Source organism: Ambystoma mexicanum, chromosome 3p (assembly GCF_040938575.1).
Source record: "Ambystoma mexicanum isolate Mex_15411 chromosome 3p, UKY_AmexF1_1, whole genome shotgun sequence".
Lineage (NCBI taxonomy): Eukaryota > Metazoa > Chordata > Amphibia > Caudata > Ambystomatidae > Ambystoma > Ambystoma mexicanum.
In genome coordinates, this window is record NC_090925.1 from 870,949,660 (window position 1) to 870,968,604 (window position 18,945).

The following is an 18,945-nucleotide window of genomic DNA, read 5'->3' on the forward strand; positions in this document are numbered from 1 at the left end:
TTGCTGTGGATTCCTGGTTATGGGCACCTACTCCAACACTATGAAGCCAACAGGGTGATCATCTTTTCACTTGCTCTAAATTAACAAAATGTAGGTGGGACCAACGTGCCAAGCCACGTTTATGGAATAGGAACCCCTTAAGATGCCAAACCCAAATGTGGGGGTCTCTGCTTAGCTTACTCGTAGATGCAGGACCTGAACCTGTCACTCTTCTGCTGCAGTGGCTGAATTTTCATCAGGAAGACCTCTGACTCTGCCCCACCTCCCCCCGCTTTACATTCACAACTCTGGCAGGTCAGACAGATACTGAGCGCACACAGATTAACGGTCAGTCATTAGCCACTTCTCTCAGCGATTGACTATTTCACGTTTCGGTCATGTTTACTCAAGCCATTTATTTTATTGTTCATTTATAACGCGCTTAATACCAGCGAGTGGTTTCTAAACACGGGATCGGGGTTGAACCTGTGTTGCGCCGTGTTGTTTTGCTTCCAAGACAAACGCGTTGCCCCTGAGCTATCCTCCCTCGTCAACACTTTGTTGTCAGCAATTGCAAATATGGGCAAAGTTTAGCTCAGATAGGATGTCTTTTGGAACACCTTTAAGGTTAGAACCAGGACTAATAGGAAGTTTGAATCTGATTTCTGCTTCCATTAACAAGCAACACCTCTGAATGCTATTTCTCCATAAAGTAATCATCATAAAAGCAGTTAAGCACGTAGGTGCGCACTCTGGCACTCTCTTTCTCTTCAGCACTTTGATGAAGCTTCTGAGCAGTTTTGAGTGCTACATCAAGAATCTAATAGCACTGCTGCCTAATCTCCTGCTCCTCTTGCCCTCTCTCCCAGTCTCTCTGCCTCCTTACTCCCCTCTCTACTCACCCCCCCCCCCACAACCCTTTGGAGTGTAGAATTAGTTATGAGCCTCTCAGTGTGTTTTGCCACAGTCTTAACCCAACAGATCTTATCTGTTATATGTTGGTTTGTTTTTATGGAAAACTACTTTTTTTTTAAATCCCTTTAAATGGAAAGAGGTGGATCATTTTTTTAGAGGTTTCTTGCAGACGTTGGTATCGCTCAACGTGTTTTCACGAGCGGTGTAATATGGAGCCATTTTGTAGAAATGACTACAATGCCACTACAGGTATGGGACGAAGTGGCTGTTGACGTGTTTGGATCCATGGCAAGTGCGATCTGGTCATCATTGATGAGATGTCGAGATTACCCGAAGTGCACCTGATACACTCGACAGCAGCACACGCAGTAATTCCGGCTTTGAACAAAACATTAGCTGTTACGTCATCCTTAGCATTGTAAAGTTGGGCAATGGCCCACCATTCAGTGGGCATGATTTTGCAATGTTCGCCGAACATCTGAGTTTCCAACACAGGAAAATCACCCCTTGACAGCCTCAGTCAAATGACGCGGCTGAAAGATTCATGGCCAACTTAAAGCGTACACTACAAATATGCTCCATCACAAAGGGGTTGTTCATGCAAGCCATCTGCACCCTTCTCAGAGACTATCGCAACACGCCTCATAGCTCCACAGGAGTGTCCCCATCGGAACTGATGATTGGAAGAGTGATAAAGACTACTCTCCCACAAACCATCGACAAGGAAGGGACGATGGGTGCAAATGCGAGAGCCAGAGACAAAGACAAATAAAGCAAGGAAAAAATGAAGAAATATGTGGATGCCAGGAGGACAGCAAAAGACAATGAGTTCAACATAGGAGACCAAGTGCTGGTCCAACAATCACAAGGATCGAAGGAGGTGCCAGCGTTTAGTCTGGAGCCCACGACTGTGACACACGTCAAAGGATCCATGGTGACAGCAGCAAGCCCAACTGGTACAGTCACCAGAAATTCATCCTTTTCCAAACAGATTGACAATACTGCAGCTCAAGGGTGTGAGACCCCAGATGTCGCCGAAAACTCCTCCGACACTTGTTCAGACTTTGCGCATGGAGATGAAGACATTGATGATAATGACAGTGACAGAGAAAACGACACAGCAGTGGTACGAAGTCAATCCAGAAAAGCCATTCGAAAATCTTCCAGATAGTTTGAAGAGATGGAGTGAAAAGAGGACTATTGGGCTGAGTAGGGGGGGGGTGTAATGTCTGCCAGTCCGCTTTCTCTGTTAAAGTATAAGGGGGCGGGGTTACTGACAGAGGGGCAAGGAAACGACAGTTCGAATAAAGAGTTTGAACCTGCTACATCGCGTCTATCTTTTCTTAATGTTTCATTAATATTTTCCTGAATCTTCGACATGTCTTTTGGTTACCAGTAACGGGAGAAAAGGGTGTCATGTGTCTGAGAAACTGGAAAAGCTGAAAAGAATCCAGACACGTGAGGTCAAAATAAATACTTTAAGCTTAAATATGAATCTCTCATTTCTTCATTCGTTCATCCTTCATCCAACCCAGTTCTTTTTCCACTGGGATCTGTTTGGCACAGAGTTTAAAGGCACAATGGCCCGAGACTGCTCTCGGCCTGCTTTGTGCTGCTCCCCAAGCAAAGAGTGATGGGGCGTGTGTTTCCGTGGTTTAGAAAGAGATTCTCTCAAACAAAATGTTTCATGGCTTCCAGGTGCACAAGTCTGAAGGGAGTTGAGCAGGGGAGTTGCTAGGTCCGGAAAAGACCCGGGGCTAAACTGATGTCGGAACTGTTGGGACTGGGGGCTAGCTAGTCTTTTGGCGGTAGCTCCTGAGATTCTATCCGGGGCTACAACCAAAAGATCAGGGGCTATAGCCCACTTAGCACCCTCGCAACGCCCCTGGAGTTGAGGTGAAATCACAAACCAACCCCAGCAGCTGAATTTCCCTTCCCCTTAACCTCTTACTGCACGAGAGAGAGATCAGCTGAGATGCAGCGAAAATGAAAGGTTTCACAAACCCGATGGAGTAAATGAGGGAGGCACAACTCTGAGCAGCTGCACACGCATGCGGTCACGAGACATTGCAAAAGAGGGGCAAAGGGCAAGGCGAGTTGGCCTACCTGTTCCCCCTGCAAGCATGGACATGTTTTCCTTCTAGAAATCTCAGAGTGACGCAGGAACTATTTAAGCAAGTAACATGACACATCATCAAGCGCCTCTCTTCCCTCAACCCATGGCCTTACTCCTCACCCTGTGCGTCCCTCCTCTCTAATTACTTCTTTTAAACTTGTCCGTTCTTCCTCTGTGAAATATGGGGTCGGAAGCCAATACAAAGGGTAAGGAAGAAACAGCATGGCCCGACACCGTGCCCCCTGCTTCCATGTCGTTAAATCATCCTTCCCTTTTCGTTGTTCCTTAAGCCCCACTTCCCGCTTCTTGTTTTCTCTTTCTCTTTCATGTCCAATCCACCCCTAATTATTCCCTCACAGTGCTTTGAGGTGAATGAAATTAAGGAAAGCAAACAATTGATAAGACATTCCTTTTGCCTACTTCTTTGCTCTATCTCATGTACTCTTTTTCCTGCTTCTGGCTCCTTGGAGTACTCCTGCATGGCTAAAATAGGTCAAAAAGAACCATGGAAGCAAGTTACACGTTATGGCCTGACAATAACAGGTTCCATAGAACAGAGAGTGCAGGAGCCCATAGACAAATGAGAATTCAGAAAACAGGAAACTGATGATTACCCTATATGGTATGCTATGCTAGCTTGCATTTGTGTAGCACCCACTGCCATAGGTTATGTCATCAAAGAGCTTTTTGCCTGCCAGAGAGGCAAAGCAGGAGTATGATAGAACATTTAGCAGTGGTAGGGAGGAGCAAAGCCGGGTGGCTATTTGGGGTGAGTGATAGATAAGATATTCAGGAAGGCATTCAAATGAAAATATGGAAAATATGGAGGAGCAATGTGTATAATTAGACCCTATTTATTGTGGGAATCAACGGTATTCAATGGGGTGGGGCTTTGAAAGGTAAGACAGCTGGAGAAAAGTGTGTGCTGTGCCAGGGGGTATGTCTGGAACATACTCATCTCATAGTGAGCCAAGGCATGAGACAGCCGTGCCCAAAGAGACACAGATGGCCAAGCCCTTCCATTTACTTCTGTAGGTCCCCGACAAACCTTTAGGGTTGCATGTCAGAAATCCGAATTTGCTAAGTTTGAAAAATAGCTCCTTCAAAAGTGTGCAAAAAAAAACTTGATTTGTTTTATTTATTTTTTAAGTTTCCTATTTATATCACTGTTACCAAAGGTTTTTTTTTTTTTAACCAAAACCCTAGGCTTGTGCTTCTGTGCAAGGTGCTTTAGGACACACATCCTGTCTTTTGCTCTGCAGAGGCCATACTCTGAGACCTCCACAGTGTCATGGTTTACCGAGGCATGTAGAAACCACACTGTGACAAACCCTTCTCCCTACTCCCCTAAGCCTCGAACAGCCATGAACGACCAGGTTCTTTGTATGGGAAAGTTGGAAGTAAATGTGGATACATTTAGTTGAGCTAGGTATTTCGGCCATGGCTTCCCTGGGAGCAGAAGCCCCAGTACAACCTTTTTTGAGGTTTCTGGGTTATGCTAGGACCTTTTTGGGAATGGTCATATGGGTGTGGCAATGTTTTAATTTTATATTTTGTATCAACGTGTGTGTTTGTAGGTATGCATGTTAAGTTGCTTATACGACATGTCGGAGGCTCCTTGAGTCTATGGTGGTCTAAGCATTTATCTCAGTGACCATCAGGATCCTATCCATGAAACCAACATCTCAGCTGAAGGTGAGGCTCCTCTCTGGCACAAACTAGGATATATGCTAAGAGCTAAAGCAGCAACTTCAAGGTTCCTGGCCAAGAAATCTACCACTGAACTAAAGGGGCCACACCACTTACTTACCTACAAATCCCTAACCGAGAACTGTACCACAAAGCTAAAAGTGGCAGTTCCTTTTAATAGACTTCACACTCCCAACCTCTGACTCTACCACAGAGCTAAACGGGGCAGCTCAACTTATTGTACTTCAGACCCCTAAACAAGAACTCTGCTTCTAAGATAAATGAGGCAGTTGCCTTTGCTAAACGTTAGACCCCCTAATCAAGGACTCTGCGATTGAGCTAAAGGGATAGCTCCTCTTACTAAATATCAGACTCCTAACCAAGGACTCTACATCTGAGCTCAAGTAGCAGCAAATCCTACTAAAACTCAGACTCCGGACCAGGATTCTAACTCTGAGCTAAGGAGAAAGCATACCTGACCAAACTTCAGACTCCTGACCAATGGCTCAGCTACTGACCTCATGGCAATTCTGCTGCTGGAACCTCCAAGAGCGAACCAATGACTCTACCACTGAAGTGTTAGAGCCCACACTAAAGGGATCTATTGTGTGGTAGGTGACCGTTGCCCAGTGGTCCCGAGCCAACAGTGAGTGCCTCTAACGAGGGTGAATGTCACTTAGCAGAAAATAGAACTTGATGGGAATGGCTCTAAAGCTGTTATATATTGTGCAGGGGGAAGAAGTGCCCTGTGTGTACACATCACCAAGGGAAGTTTGGAATACAGCTTTTACAGGGGGTCAGACAGTGGTCGAAGTGGGCAGGAGCGGTGCCCCTCTACTTTTTAAAAAAATGTTACTGTTCCTATACTTTTATTTTAAAAAGAAACTAATTAGGAATGGTTTCGTTTTAAAATAAAAGTGTAGGGAGAAGTTGAATCCTGCCCTTTAGTGCACTGCACTTTTAATAGCAGGTGTGTTTGAGGGTTTGCATTGCACATGGGAGGGGGTGTGGCGATGGGGTTTGTGGGGAGCGGGCGCAGCCCAGCAGGGAACATAGATCCGCTACATCGTTTCCCACAATTCGACCACTGGGGTTAGATCCTCCAGTCCAAGCCTGTTGATTCGCTAGGGACCTGGAAGCTGTAAGAAGAATCATCGAATGCAGGCTTCTACTGCAATCAGAGCCTGGATCTCACACTTTCTGATTGGCTAAAGAAGGCTGAACTCTAATGTGCATCAGGCTCAGATCCCCTCACTAAGCCTTCAGAATGCCTTCCCGGAGGTTAGGAAGCGCCTTGCCCTCGCAGCAACTGCAAGAGAAGCGAGAGGGGCCATGAAACCTCTTGCATCACGTGCAAGAATTGAGGTCAAATTGCTGAGCTCGGTTTATGCACAAGATGGGGGAATGTATTAAATGTTCCAGGAGCTAAAAGCGCCATTGCACCATGCACAGTGACTGAGGCAGTATGCAGGGCGCAATACATATGTTAAACACGTGGAACCAAAGTGGTTGCGAGGGGCATGTAAGCACTGGGAAACCATTCCCATCACTCTAATACATATTATTTCCCTTTCTCGCCCACCTTTCTGCAGGGATCACAGGCGACTGGAAGAATCATTTCACCGTGTCCCAAAATGAGAAGTTTGACCAAGACTATGAAAGGAAGATGGCAGAGAGCTCACTGAACTTCCGGACCGTAATCTGAAGACTAAGTTATTCAATCCCTCCACACTCAGTCACTTACACAATAAATACTAGAATCAATTCCCTGGTTGTATATGGCACAGTTTATCATCACATTCTCCCGTGAAAGATTTGGGATAGTTCTGGGATAAAAAAAAAGCTTCTTAGCCCAAAGCATAATGCACTCTTTAAATGTAACCAACAGCAGGTCCAGCCCCTCAAATGAATCCACCAGTACAGGCTGGGACAGCTGAGCTATCTGTCAGGATATACAGATCCTACAGGCCCGAATCTCAGATAACAGTGCTAACACTCTGGTTACAGGGATCGTGGAGGCCCAGGTGTGAGGTAGTGGATCCATGCCTCCAGTATTGTGGGTTCTATTCCAGGGGCCATTACTCGGGCCCTCAGGGGTTGCACATAGATCCTATTCCCAGGATAGTGAACATGCATATTCCCGAGACAGATTTGCATTCAAGAAACCCAAATAGCAAATCATTTACATATTCAGTGGGTACCCTGAAAGAATGATATGTTTATAGATAGGCTAAACGTCCAGATGTGGGAGCACCGCTCTAGGGGTTCAGACCACATGCAACAGAGCCACCCTTTTGATCATCACACATTTGATGGAGACTCCGACCTCAGACAGCAAAGCTATCCTATAGATTACACCAATTTATTTTTTTGTTGCAATTTAATTTTTATTGAGATACCGTACAACAAAGCCATTTGCAAAGCCAAGGATCAGTTCATCAGGTATCTTCGGAATCTTCTTTAGTAATTCATAAATTTCAACCACCCCAACAAACTAACAACTTTGGTTTACAAGGCTTAACCAACATACATAGGAGTACTTCTCGTCTGCATGCTAATTGAGAGATCAATGCCCCCCCCTTCCCTCAAGGCAATCATCACTGCAGCAGGTGACTCAAAGTTTGTGGGCGGAAGAACCTCTGTTCCCTTTCATGTACAAAGTCAAGGAATGGAGCCCAGGTGCAAGAAAACCGTACCATCTTCCCGTTTATGTGTGCCATTAATTTTTCCATTGCAAGAATATCCCAAACTTTGATCCACCAATAGATGACACCGATATTAATGGATCAGGCCTCAGGCACTTCAGGTATTATTCAGGTCACACAGGCCTTGTCGACTTTGATGGCAGAACTATCAACAGTTATATGGGTGAGACATGCTCAGACATTCGAGAACTGCATTATTCCCGGACTACAGAGATCCTACAGATCTCAAACAGCACCCCTCACAAGTGTCTGATGTCCCGGTTGGTGGTTAGCTGGTTAGCTCTGTGGGAGATGGGGTCCTATGCTTCCTGTACATGTGTATTACTCAATACCAAAACATGATATCTGGTCATTGCATCTAATGCCATTCCATCGAATGCCATTCCATCACATTTTTTCCATCTAAAAATGTGCATCGAATGCATGTTTTTGGGGGGGTAAAGGGTTCATTTTTGTTCAGGAGGGTTTTTAAGGGTAAAAAACAGGAGTTTGGGGGGCGCCCCCCAAACAGAAAAAAGAATGCATTCGATGCACATTTTTTAGATGGAAAACATTCGATGCAAATGCATTTAGATGCAAGGAATTCGATGCAATGACCATAAACGCCAAAACATCAAGACCAATAAAACAGCTTTAACAACCACAGCGGGGGCTGATTGGAAACTGAAAACATCTCAGGAAAAGGTCCTTTAAGCGGCCAATGTATATGACATACTTTTCAGCAGTGTACAACCTTAACTCCATATTTAGTTATGTTTAAGGTCATAATGCAAAGAATTTAGAAAGCAGTTGTAATCGTTATTGTCCCACAGGTGAGCCCTGGAGGCTGGTGTATGTTGACGGCGCCAGCTGTAGAGCCTGTGATTTTTTGAAGTCTAGAAAAAAGACAAATACATTCCAGACAATAGAAGCCTTGCAAGTAAAAGACTTCCCCTGACTAGACTGCAAAGTGTTTGGAAAAGGGCTTCGAGCTACTTTTAAACACGCTGATGAGCATTTCATTTTTCTTGCACGTCTTGGAGAGTACCTCTGGTCACTCCATTTGAACACATTGGAATTGTCAGAAATCAAAATGTTACTTTGGGTTTCGTGTTGTTTTTGGTCTTGAAAAACAAAATGGAGTCAAATTCTACATCTATTTTTACCAAACAATTCACTTGTGTTTTGCTTGTGACAGAAGTCATTGTTGTGGCTGGTTCATGGGCACATGGGACAGCCGGATTGTTGCTGAGGGCATACAGCAAGTACCAAACGTTGCCATGGTAAAACAGACTTGAAGCTGTTGCTAGGGGCACCCGGACTTCCGAACATACTGCTGTCCGTTGGCTGGGGACACCCAGGCTTTACACACGGATCAGTGTTCACACAGATCCGTGGGATGGCGGCAGTACCGTGGTCACGTGGCATCAACCATGATCACACAACGTCAGCCTGCAGGCCCGAAATGAGATGCCAGACAGAAGCACCATTCATGGTATCTGCCGCTGTTCTAAAGCACGTGCCGCTGAGGCTCCTTTTATTGGGAGTCAGTCACGACGGAGTCATGACATACAATCTTAAAGGGGACAACACCTCACGTCTCGTTTTTCATAACAAACAAATTAAAGACAACATCAATGGACATCAAATAAATCAACAGTCACAAACAGCAATATTTGGTCCCCTTGGGAACCATATACTAAAACAATAGCCAGATAAATTAAGACTCAGTCAGTTACAAATATTAAAATACCCACAACTACTATTAGACCTTTTTGCTTGGTTTGCGGGTGATGGTCAGAGTTAGTGGACTGCAGATGGCATATAGGCAGTTCTAACAAATCATAAGGAAAACTTTATTCAGTGGTGGAGGAGGGAAGTCCAACCAATGGACGAACCCATTGTCAGTTACTGGAACCTTAATAAGCATGCTGACAATCTGCTGGATCACAGCTTCTCACACACATAATTACGGGAGCCAGTCAATGTATCTAAACATAATAAAGTGGTCAATTTCAGAGTGGACCATAATACCGAAAAACACTGCAAACATTAATTAAATAAATAAAGGGTAGTGGAGTAAAGGGGTTAAAATGGTTACAATGGGGTTGGGGTGGCGTTATAAGGGTAAAAAAACAAAAAAAAATAGATGTTTTCGGTATTTTGTCCGTGATGAAATTTACCTTTCTATAATTATGGTTGGTAACATCACATATAACCCATAATTTCTGCGACCACTTTAAGCACATCATTGACATGTGGGCTCACAGCCTCAAAAGTACATATTTACTGAGTCCTCTTTGAGCATTTGTGGGGCTGCAGGAAACCAGTTCGACCTCATAGACCATTGTCTGTTTGGGAGCAGGGGCATGAGCGGCTCGTGGCGTACGCTTTGGGGCAGCGTGACCATAAGGATAGGCCCAGTCATGCGGTTGGGAGACCACACACTCCTATTAGTCCAGGATAGTTGAGAGCACATTTGCTAAATCGGCAAAGCCACACCGGGGACAACGGGGCCACATCGGCTGCAGTTTCTTGGTCCAAGGGGGACATTGGGCAAACACACTTGGGCAATGCCATTTTAGTACAAGAGGATTGTGATGACTGTATTTTTTTATAAGTCCTTTTTGGAAAAATAAAAATAATCTTGAGTCTGGTTTGTTTTGTGTTTGTGCTTTCCATTACTTCATCAATCAACATTTTGACCTCCTTGTGCCTGGTGATTGCACGACTGATGCTTTTTGCCTGACAGGGGATTTCGACCTGCTTTATGAATAGAGCACAGCCTTTTCCTTCATCAATCACAATGATCATTGCACCTGTGGCCAGATTTTCTTCTTCTCCAGTAGGATCAACAATTAGTAACGTGTTGTTAACATATAGCAACATTTGTTGCAACGGGACGTCTTCCTATCTTCAAGGAGCTCTTCTGCTTCACGTCCACTTCAGCAAGGCCTGTACTGTCATTTTTTTTAAACGATGGCAACTGCCCATTTCTTCGAGCGGCTAGAAGGGCGCACATACCGGCATCCAGTAGGTTTCCATCATAAACGAGACATAGGAGATCACAGTACAGAACCCACACTAGCTTGGCATCTGAAATGCACACGTCTTCCTTCAGTATCATCTGTGAGTTGACAATAACATCTGCAATGGACTGACTGGCCACTTGAGGTTCTTCTCCCGGAGGCACAACGCGGAATCCTGATGAGCAAAAGGGTGGCAGGTCCACGCTAGGAACAATGTAGCCTTGCGAAGGTGAATCTATTATAGATGCTGCAAACTCCGCTTTGATGCCACATATCACTGTGGTATTTCCAATCTTCATCAAAGCAGAGCCATCTTCAGTTCTAATGGAACCAGACTTTTTCTGTAATATTCCAGACAGAGGCGTTGCTGGGGGATGAGGTGGGGGCTAGGGGGCTATAGCCCCGGGTCTTTTGGCTGTAGCCCCAGATAGAATCTCAGGGGCTACAACACAAAGGCTAGCCAGCCCCGAGTCCCGCCAATCCCGACATTAGTGTAGCCCGAGATGTTTTCCAGATCTAGCAACAGCCCTGATTCCAGAGGTTCCAGTTTTGAATCCCGCCACCATGCCTGCGCCTGTTTCCCAGAATGTTTTTAGTTATTTCTCGATTCCCAGTGACACATTCGCCAGAGGCTCGTATGGGCAATGCACGTTCTACGCTGAGAGCAACCATGGAGGGATCAAAGCTGTAGCAACTGAATGCTACTGTGATCTGATCATGGCAGCAGGTCATTCTGGTGGATGAAGTGACTGTGACACATGTTTTTTTTTTCTCAATAAGCTCCAGTCACGGAGAGAGTTCGCCATACACTTTCCCCACTCCGCTGGAGCGCAGGAGACTGTGTGCGTCGGGAGCCTTCGGACAGCGCTCCCTCTTCCCTTGTTCTTTCAAGCAAACCCTGCACCACCAGAGGCCCGGATCACCCAGGGTGGAGCGCTCTCTCTCCCTTTTTTTTCCAAACGAACACAGGCAGCCGCGCAGCTATTTGCCTGTTTCAATTGCTCCAGGTCAGAGCGCACAGCAGGCACCACAGTGTTCCTTTCCTTCTTCCCTGCTCATATGATGGAGTGCGCACAATGCGCCATTCTTCAAAACTCTTATCACAGATTGCACAGCTGCAGGGCACTGCAGGGGGTTACCAACTGCGCGTCGCCATTGTTGTGGCTGTCTCGAGGGCGCACGGGCCAGCAGCGTTGTTGCTGGTTGCAGCCAGCAATTACCAAAAGTTGCTGTGGTCGTAGGGGCACCTCGACTTCCCAACATGGCTGTGAGTAAACAGCTTTACAGTGGCCTACGGGCGCCCAGGCTGCACACACAGATTGTTGTTCACACAGATCCCTGGGGTGGATGCAGTAGCGTAATCACACGGCATCAGCCTGCAAGCCCGAAATGAGATACGAGACAGAAGTGCCATTCATGGAGTCGAGGCGTGTTCCTAAGTCTGGAAAAGATCTGGGGCTATGGTAATGTTGTAAGTGTTGCGACTCGAGGCTAGATAGCCTTTTTGTTGTAGCTCCCGAGCTTCTATTCAGGGCTACAACCAAAAGACCTGGAGCTATAGAACCCTCAGACCCTCCCACCCCCAACGACACCGATGATGGAGACTGCTGCCATTCTATCGCAAGTAGCAGCTGAGGTTCCTTTTATTGGGAGCCACTCATTACGGAGTCATGACATACATTTCTAAAGGGGACAAAACCACAGTCATGTACTCCAAACATTTTAATCATAGAAGTGTTTTGTCTACCAAAAAAACTGGAATGACTTGCACATTTTTCAGCTTGGAATGATATAATTTCCCCTGTAACTGAACAGTGCTTTTGAGTAGCGATGGATCTACGCCTGTCCCCAACCCTTCATGGGGATGTGCAGGGGTGACCTCTTTCTGCTCTAGACCAGTCTTTCCTTACCTGGGAGCGTTGCTTCTATTTCCCTTTTTCTCACCGCTGTGCCACCATTTATCTTGTGAGAAGCCCCCGATCACACACTGTGGGAAAGCCAAAATGGATGCCAGGGTGGAAGGGGGTGAGCCATGCATCTTATGACCCACTCAGCTTCTTGACAAGCTTTTGCTGTGCCCCCCAATCCTTGGTGGCTGTACAAGCCCAAAAAAGTATAGCAGTAGGGAACTGACTGCCCTCCTCCTACTGCGCCCGTGGCCACCTTGGCAAGGCTTCCTATCCCTCGCCTGAGAGAGGCACATTGTACATAGGCAAATATGATGTTTGTGAGTGTTTCTACCCCTCTGTGAAGGAAGACGTCTCTTTCGCTTGTGTATTTGCTCCCTGAGAAGGAAGCGGGTGTCCCAGTAATGCTACTCTTCTATGTCCAGGCACATCAGTCTAATGATCCATCCTAAAAAGCTTACTTTGGTTGCACTCTGGAGTTTAGCGTATCTGAGGGTCAGAGGTGCCCCTGGTTATCTTGCTTGCTAGTGTGACAGAAGGAGCTGGTAGCCCATTTGTGTGACATATGTCACTGGTGGAGACCACAGAACACACAACAAAAGATTAGTTTTACTCTTTTAAATTTAAGGTATCAAGGAAGTGGTTTGGATGTTGGCCTAGAGGATGGGGTGGAACACATGCCGGAATAGCTCTTTACAAAGAGTGAAAGAAAATGTCTATCATATTGTCTGTTCCAAGATTACCATTTTAAAAGGGTCCAAATACTGGGTTCAGCCCACGCTCACAGTGTCAGGGAATAGAGTGCCCCGGCACACCTCTTTCTTGAGGATTGGCTTCCCGTCATGGCTGGGTTCCTTCACCGGGCTGTGTTGTCTTGGCTAGATCCTGGAGATTGCGTCATCCAGCAAAATATTAGTTTTGTCCTACAATGATGAGGCAACGTCCTCACACAGTATTCTGGGCAAGATATCAAGGACCACCCACGCTTGCCAAAGGGTTGGTTTGCATCACATGTAGATAGTCTGCACACTCCTCAGGTACCTCCAAGTAGAATATATGGACCTATAGCTAGGTTCAATCTAGCAAGTCTTTCTTTATTGTGGTGACCTTGCTACTCCCACCATGGTTTGAAAGTGTGCTCCCTGCTAGCTTTTACATTCTCTTGCTTAAGGTGTCCTAGGGGTTGCTTAGTTACCAATCCCAAGCCCAGAAAACAGTTTTCTTCATCTATCCTTTTATCTGGTCCTGCCTTTCCTCAATCTGTGGCTCAACTGGTGCAGCCTACTCCCCTTCTCAATCCGGCTTTGATCTAGTCACTGGGACGTGGCCACAGCACAGTTCCTCTAGGAATGCTGTCCTGCTTCCAACCGCATCAGCTTGCTTCTGCTTCTTTTCTTATTATGACTGATGGAGTGACTGACTCAACGTGGCCCCTGATTCACGGGTCCACTTTCCTTTTTGATCCACGCCCGTTATGAGTTTTGGCATAATACAGCCATATCCACCCCATTGTAATGGGAGTTGTGTTTAATTCCCTGCTCCTGGCGTACATGAATGTTCAATAATGATTTGCCTCTGCCCCTGTCCCCATGGCCGGAAGTAATGCCCTGTCTGCCAAGTTGGAGTCCGACATTCGAGTAATAGCGGCCCGTGGACATGGCTTGTGAGCCTCAACACCTTCCTGAAACCAAGTTAGCTTTACTGTATTTATTTTATGTATTTAATTGGTATTTAAAATGTGCCTATACAGCAAAGGGTGTTTCAAGGCACACATTCTTCCCCATCGGTGCCAGGCCTAGCTCTCTTGTCCACTATCTGGACATTCTTTGTCTGCTTTGAGTTGGTGGCAGGCCCCTGATACCTAGTCCATGCCAGACTCATGACGCCTCATTTATACTCCGTCCTTTAACCTCTTGGGGATCCTGTTCCCTACTAGTTGCCCCTGGCATGCTCGTCTTCTTGAAGGAGTGGTTAAATGAGTGTGTTTGCTTCGCATCCCTCCATTAGGCCAAGCAAAAAAGTGTGGCCCTCACACAAACCATTGGTATTTGCTTTTGCTTTGTGCTGCGCTTCAAGTTATTCATGAGGCTTTCATGGGTTGTAAACAGAGAGTATGCTTTTGCATAAAACATCTCTTTATCTGTTCTTTAGCACAAAGCATAGGTTCCCCAACCATAGTTTCAAAGTACTCCCTGAAAATCTGGGTGCTAGAACAGGAAGGACGCACTGCTCTGTGGTTTAGTGTGGGTTTGAGAAGCTAATTTGGGAATCATTTTCAAGCAAAGAGAACTCGATGTCCCACACAATTAGGTGGTTACTGTGACTGTGGCTTACTTTATTAACAGAGAATTCTAATGGCATAGGAATGCAAGCCTTAATGAGCTGAAGCACCAGGACAAGGAGAATGATGTCGCAAAACAATAGGCCATCATGCCTAAAAGGTCATGATGCGCTTTGGAAGCAAACATTTGGCTCCATAAGGCAAGCAGGCACTAGGAAGAATGACAGAGCCTCAGGTTGCAGAAGGGAGTTCATGTAAAGAAAGCCAGGTTCCCTCCAGATGAGGTCTAATCACATGCCTAAGATGAAGAGCCTTGGGCTACAGAAGAGAGTTCATGTTATAAAGACAGCTTCCCTCCAGATTGAGACTAGGCTATAGATGGGAGCTCTTGTTAGAAAGCCAGATTCCCTCTAGATGGAGACTAATTATGTGCCTGAGATGAAGATCCTTGGGCTACAAAAGGGAGTTCCTGTTAGACAGCCAGATTCCCTCTAGAGGGAGACTGATCACCTGCCGGAGATGTAGAACCTCGGGCTGCAGAAGGGAATTCATATCAGAAAGCCTGATTTCTTCCAGCTGGAGACCAATCACCTGCCTGAGATTAAGAGCCTCAGGCTGCAGAAGGGAGTTCATGTCAGTAAGCCAGATTCCCTACAGATGAAGAGTAATCACTTACCTGAGATGAAGAGCCTCAGGCTGTAGAAGGGAGTTCATGAGAGAAAGTCACATTCCCTCCAGAAAAAGACTAATCCCATGTTTGAGATGACAAACCTCAGTCTGCAGAAGGGAGTTCATGTAAAGAAAGCCATGTTCCCTCCAGATGGAGTCTAATCACATGCCTAAAATGAAGAACCTTGGGCTACAAAAGGGAGTTCCTGTTAGACAGCCAGATTCCCTCTAGAGGGAGACTGATCACCTGCCTGAGATGTAGAACCTCAGGCTGCAGAAGGGAATTCATATCAGAAAGCCTGATTCCTTCCAGATGGAGACCAATCACCTGCCTGAGATTAAGATCCTCTGGCTGTAGAAGAGAGTTCATGATAGAAAGACAGATTCCCTCCAGAAGAAGACTAATCCCCTGTTTCAGATGGCAAATCTCAGTCTGCAGAAGGGAGTTCATGTCAGCAAGCCAGATTCCCTCCAGGTGGAGACTAATCACCTGCCTGAGAGGAAGAGCCACTGGCAGCAGAAGGGAGATCATCTCAGCAAGCCAGATTTCCTCCAGGTGGAGACTAATCACCTGCCTGAGATGAAGAGCCTCAGGCTGAAGAAGGGAGTCCATGTCAGCAAGCCAGAATCCCCCAGATGGAGACTAATCACCCGTTTGAGATGAAGGGCCTCGAGCTGCAGAAGGGAGATCATCTCAGCAAGCCAGATTTCCTCCAGGTGGAGACTAATCACCTGCCTGAGATGAAGAGCCTCAGGCTGAAGAAGGGAGTCCATGTCAGCAAGCCAGAATCCCCCCAGATGGAGACTAATCACCCGTTTGAGATGAAGGGCCTCGAGCTGCAGAAGGGAGTTCATGTCAGCAAGCCAGAAAACCCCAGATGGAGACTAATCACCTGCTTGGGCTGAAGAGCCTCGAGCTGCAGAAGGGAGTTTGTGTCAGTAAGCCAGATTCGCTCCAGAGGGACCCTAATCACCTTCCTGAGATGTTGAGCCTCTTGCTGCATAAGGGAGTTGATGTCAGCAAACCAGATTTTCTACAGATTGAGATTAATCAGCTACCTGAAATGGTTTCAGGATGCAGAAGGACGTTCATGTCAGCAAGCCAGATTCCCTCCAGATGGAGGCTAATCAGAGATAAAGAGCCTCAGGCCGCAGAAGGGAGATAATGCAATAAAGTATATTTGTTGTCTGACCGTTATTATGCTATTGGCGTTCCCAGTGAAAATTGCTGTGCATGAAAATGATGTTCTTGGTTGTCAATGGATGAGATGTGCAATGTCTACAAAGCAATGACCAAAGTTGTGGTGATAAGTTGGGGTTCGATCTAATAGTGAATGTATATTTCTAGCCACCTGACATGCATGCTTAAGGCTGTCCCTCAGGCTTGTATTCACATTTTAAAGCAAAAGTGGGCTTTGAAAGGGTATATTGCACAATTCCAAAGAGATGTGAGTGCTTTCAAACTGTTTCATTCTTTTTATTTTAGGAGTATGCTTAGAAAAAGTGGTGTATGGGTGGGCCCCATATCACCTTAACGAAGCAGGCCCACCACTTAAGAAGTGCGTGCACATCTGTACACAAAGCAAGTTTATTGTACAATCATCTGGGAAGGAGCTAGATGACCCTGTTGAGTCAAAATAACCGAAGTCTCACTGAACCACATAAGCTGACACATTATATACATTTCTGCAAAGGTTAAAACACTCCCACCCGAGTTAATACAATCCACCACCCATACATACTCTTATCTAGTCTTATTCTTTCCACTCTTCTCCCTCACATTTTCTCGCCTCCCCTCTTACTTCTGCTTCTACCTCCACTCATACCTCCCATTCCCTCTCACACCTCTGTCCCTCTCCACTCTCACCTTACCTCAGCAATAATGTAAATTGTTCCTTGTACTGTTTTCGAGTTGTGATTCAATTGCCATTTTATGCTTGTTGTATATTTTCTTGTTCCTCATGTAAAGCACTTTGGACTAAAGTGCTATATAAAGTCAATAAAATACAAATACAAATACATGATTTGTCAAAACCTATACAAAGAAATCCCATCTTTCTCCAATTCTTCCATTCCCATTGACCATTGATAAATCGCTGAAACCCTATATAAAGCTCCCATTCACTTTAAGAGATTACATCTGCTTTCTATAATACCACCAGGCCATAAAAACCATAGCCGGTTCCTTTAGCTGAGCTGACCATTGGCCAAGGTCGTAGTTACTTATTTACCCATCCTATGGCCTCTGAAAATCTGCAAAACCAGTTTCTGAAAATCAAACACTGACTGCTGCATTTTAATCCATTTATAAAAGCCCACTACATGTAAATGTATAAATGCCCTGTGTATATATATCAGTGTGTGTGCATCTTTAATAACTGTCATGTTTTCTTCACAGTGGGTTCTCTATGACCAGTCCCCTTCCTTGTATGCGCATTATCAAAACTCTTTTTTGCCCAGTTTCTAGGCACTTAATCGCACATTATATCTGGATTGTGTTTTATATTTCATTTGGTGGTTTGGGCATTTTTCTTTCTACACGCCTGCAAATCTAATATGTATCAACTTAAACCAAAAATAATGCTAAACTAACATATCCCATTCACATTTAACTACACTGGATACAAATACAAAATTGCAACATCACGCTAACTTTGCCACATCCCCAGTCACAAATGTGGCACGCGCGACATGAACCCCTCTTCATAATTGGGACTTTTCCTAACCACCCCAACACTGGTGACTCTGGCCAATGTGTCTAGAGTAGGTTCTTTGAATTTGGAAATTAGTCTGTGTACTAGTAATATTGGTACTCCCTTTTGAAGAATCGTGAAGCTTAGCCTATGTTAATAAGTATATGAATCAGCTAGTTAGCACCAATAATATGTCGCCCTCCAATTGCACATGGTGTGGACAGCAGAATGCGGACTTGATCCACATGTTCTGGCAGTGCACTAAGACACAATCCCTATGGACAGCCATTCAGCAGACAAGCGACAATCTGGAGGTGACTAGATACAAATGGTCCCTGGAAGAATGCCTACTGGGCACCTACACCAGACCGGCCAAACTCAAGCACCTCACCAGACTAATGGACATCATGTGTATACTGGCAAAGAGGACTATGGCAATGTCCTGGAAAAAAACAGCTGGACCCCAACGGAAATGCTGGCAATCATAGCTGAAACGCTGGGTGCAAGCAGAAACAACGGCTTGGGAGGACAGCGTAGCTAGATCTACAGATAACTCTAGTATGACCCTGGAGGCTTGGAAGGAACTCATAGGGCCTCATTACAAGTACTCCGGTCCGGAATTAACACTGCCGGTAAAACCATACCGGCACCGTTTCCATGTCCGCGCAATCATGACCCGCGGCCCCGGTAATAGCACCACCCTAAACCGCCACCGCGGAAATAGGGTTCCCGTTAAGTCCGTCTGCACGGAAACCCCTCCGTTACCGTCAACACGAAACACCGTGAGCATCACAACTAGCGCGGACACGGAAATACCGGCAAAAAAATGGCGTAAATACCGTGATCACGGTGGCGGAACCGCCGCCACCGCGAACATGGCGTTATACACTGCCTGCTGAACCAAATCAGCCCAGCTGGACCTAGCAGGCCACTGGGAGCCTACAAAAGGGCCACACCCAGCCCAACACAACACAGAACCATGC

The 18,945-nt window shown here is 45.8% G+C and overlaps 1 protein-coding gene and 1 pseudogene across 1 annotated transcript in view; one reads left to right on the forward strand and one right to left on the reverse strand.

Annotated features, from left to right (window-relative positions):
* The window catches only part of LOC138581032 (sulfotransferase 1 family member D1-like), a 217,741-nt gene extending 210,123 nt beyond the window's left edge, over positions 1 to 7,618 (forward strand). Inside the window, exon 8 of the mRNA XM_069652056.1 lies at positions 6,292 to 7,618. Within this exon, the coding sequence (XP_069508157.1) occupies positions 6,292 to 6,404 (113 nt within the window). The 3' untranslated portion in view covers positions 6,405 to 7,618. The remainder of the gene's footprint in view (positions 1 to 6,291) is intronic.
* Positions 7,619 to 9,807: 2,189 nt separating this feature from the next.
* LOC138579995 (exosome complex component RRP43 pseudogene) overlaps positions 9,808 to 18,945 on the reverse strand; it is a 58,038-nt pseudogene continuing 48,900 nt past the window's right edge.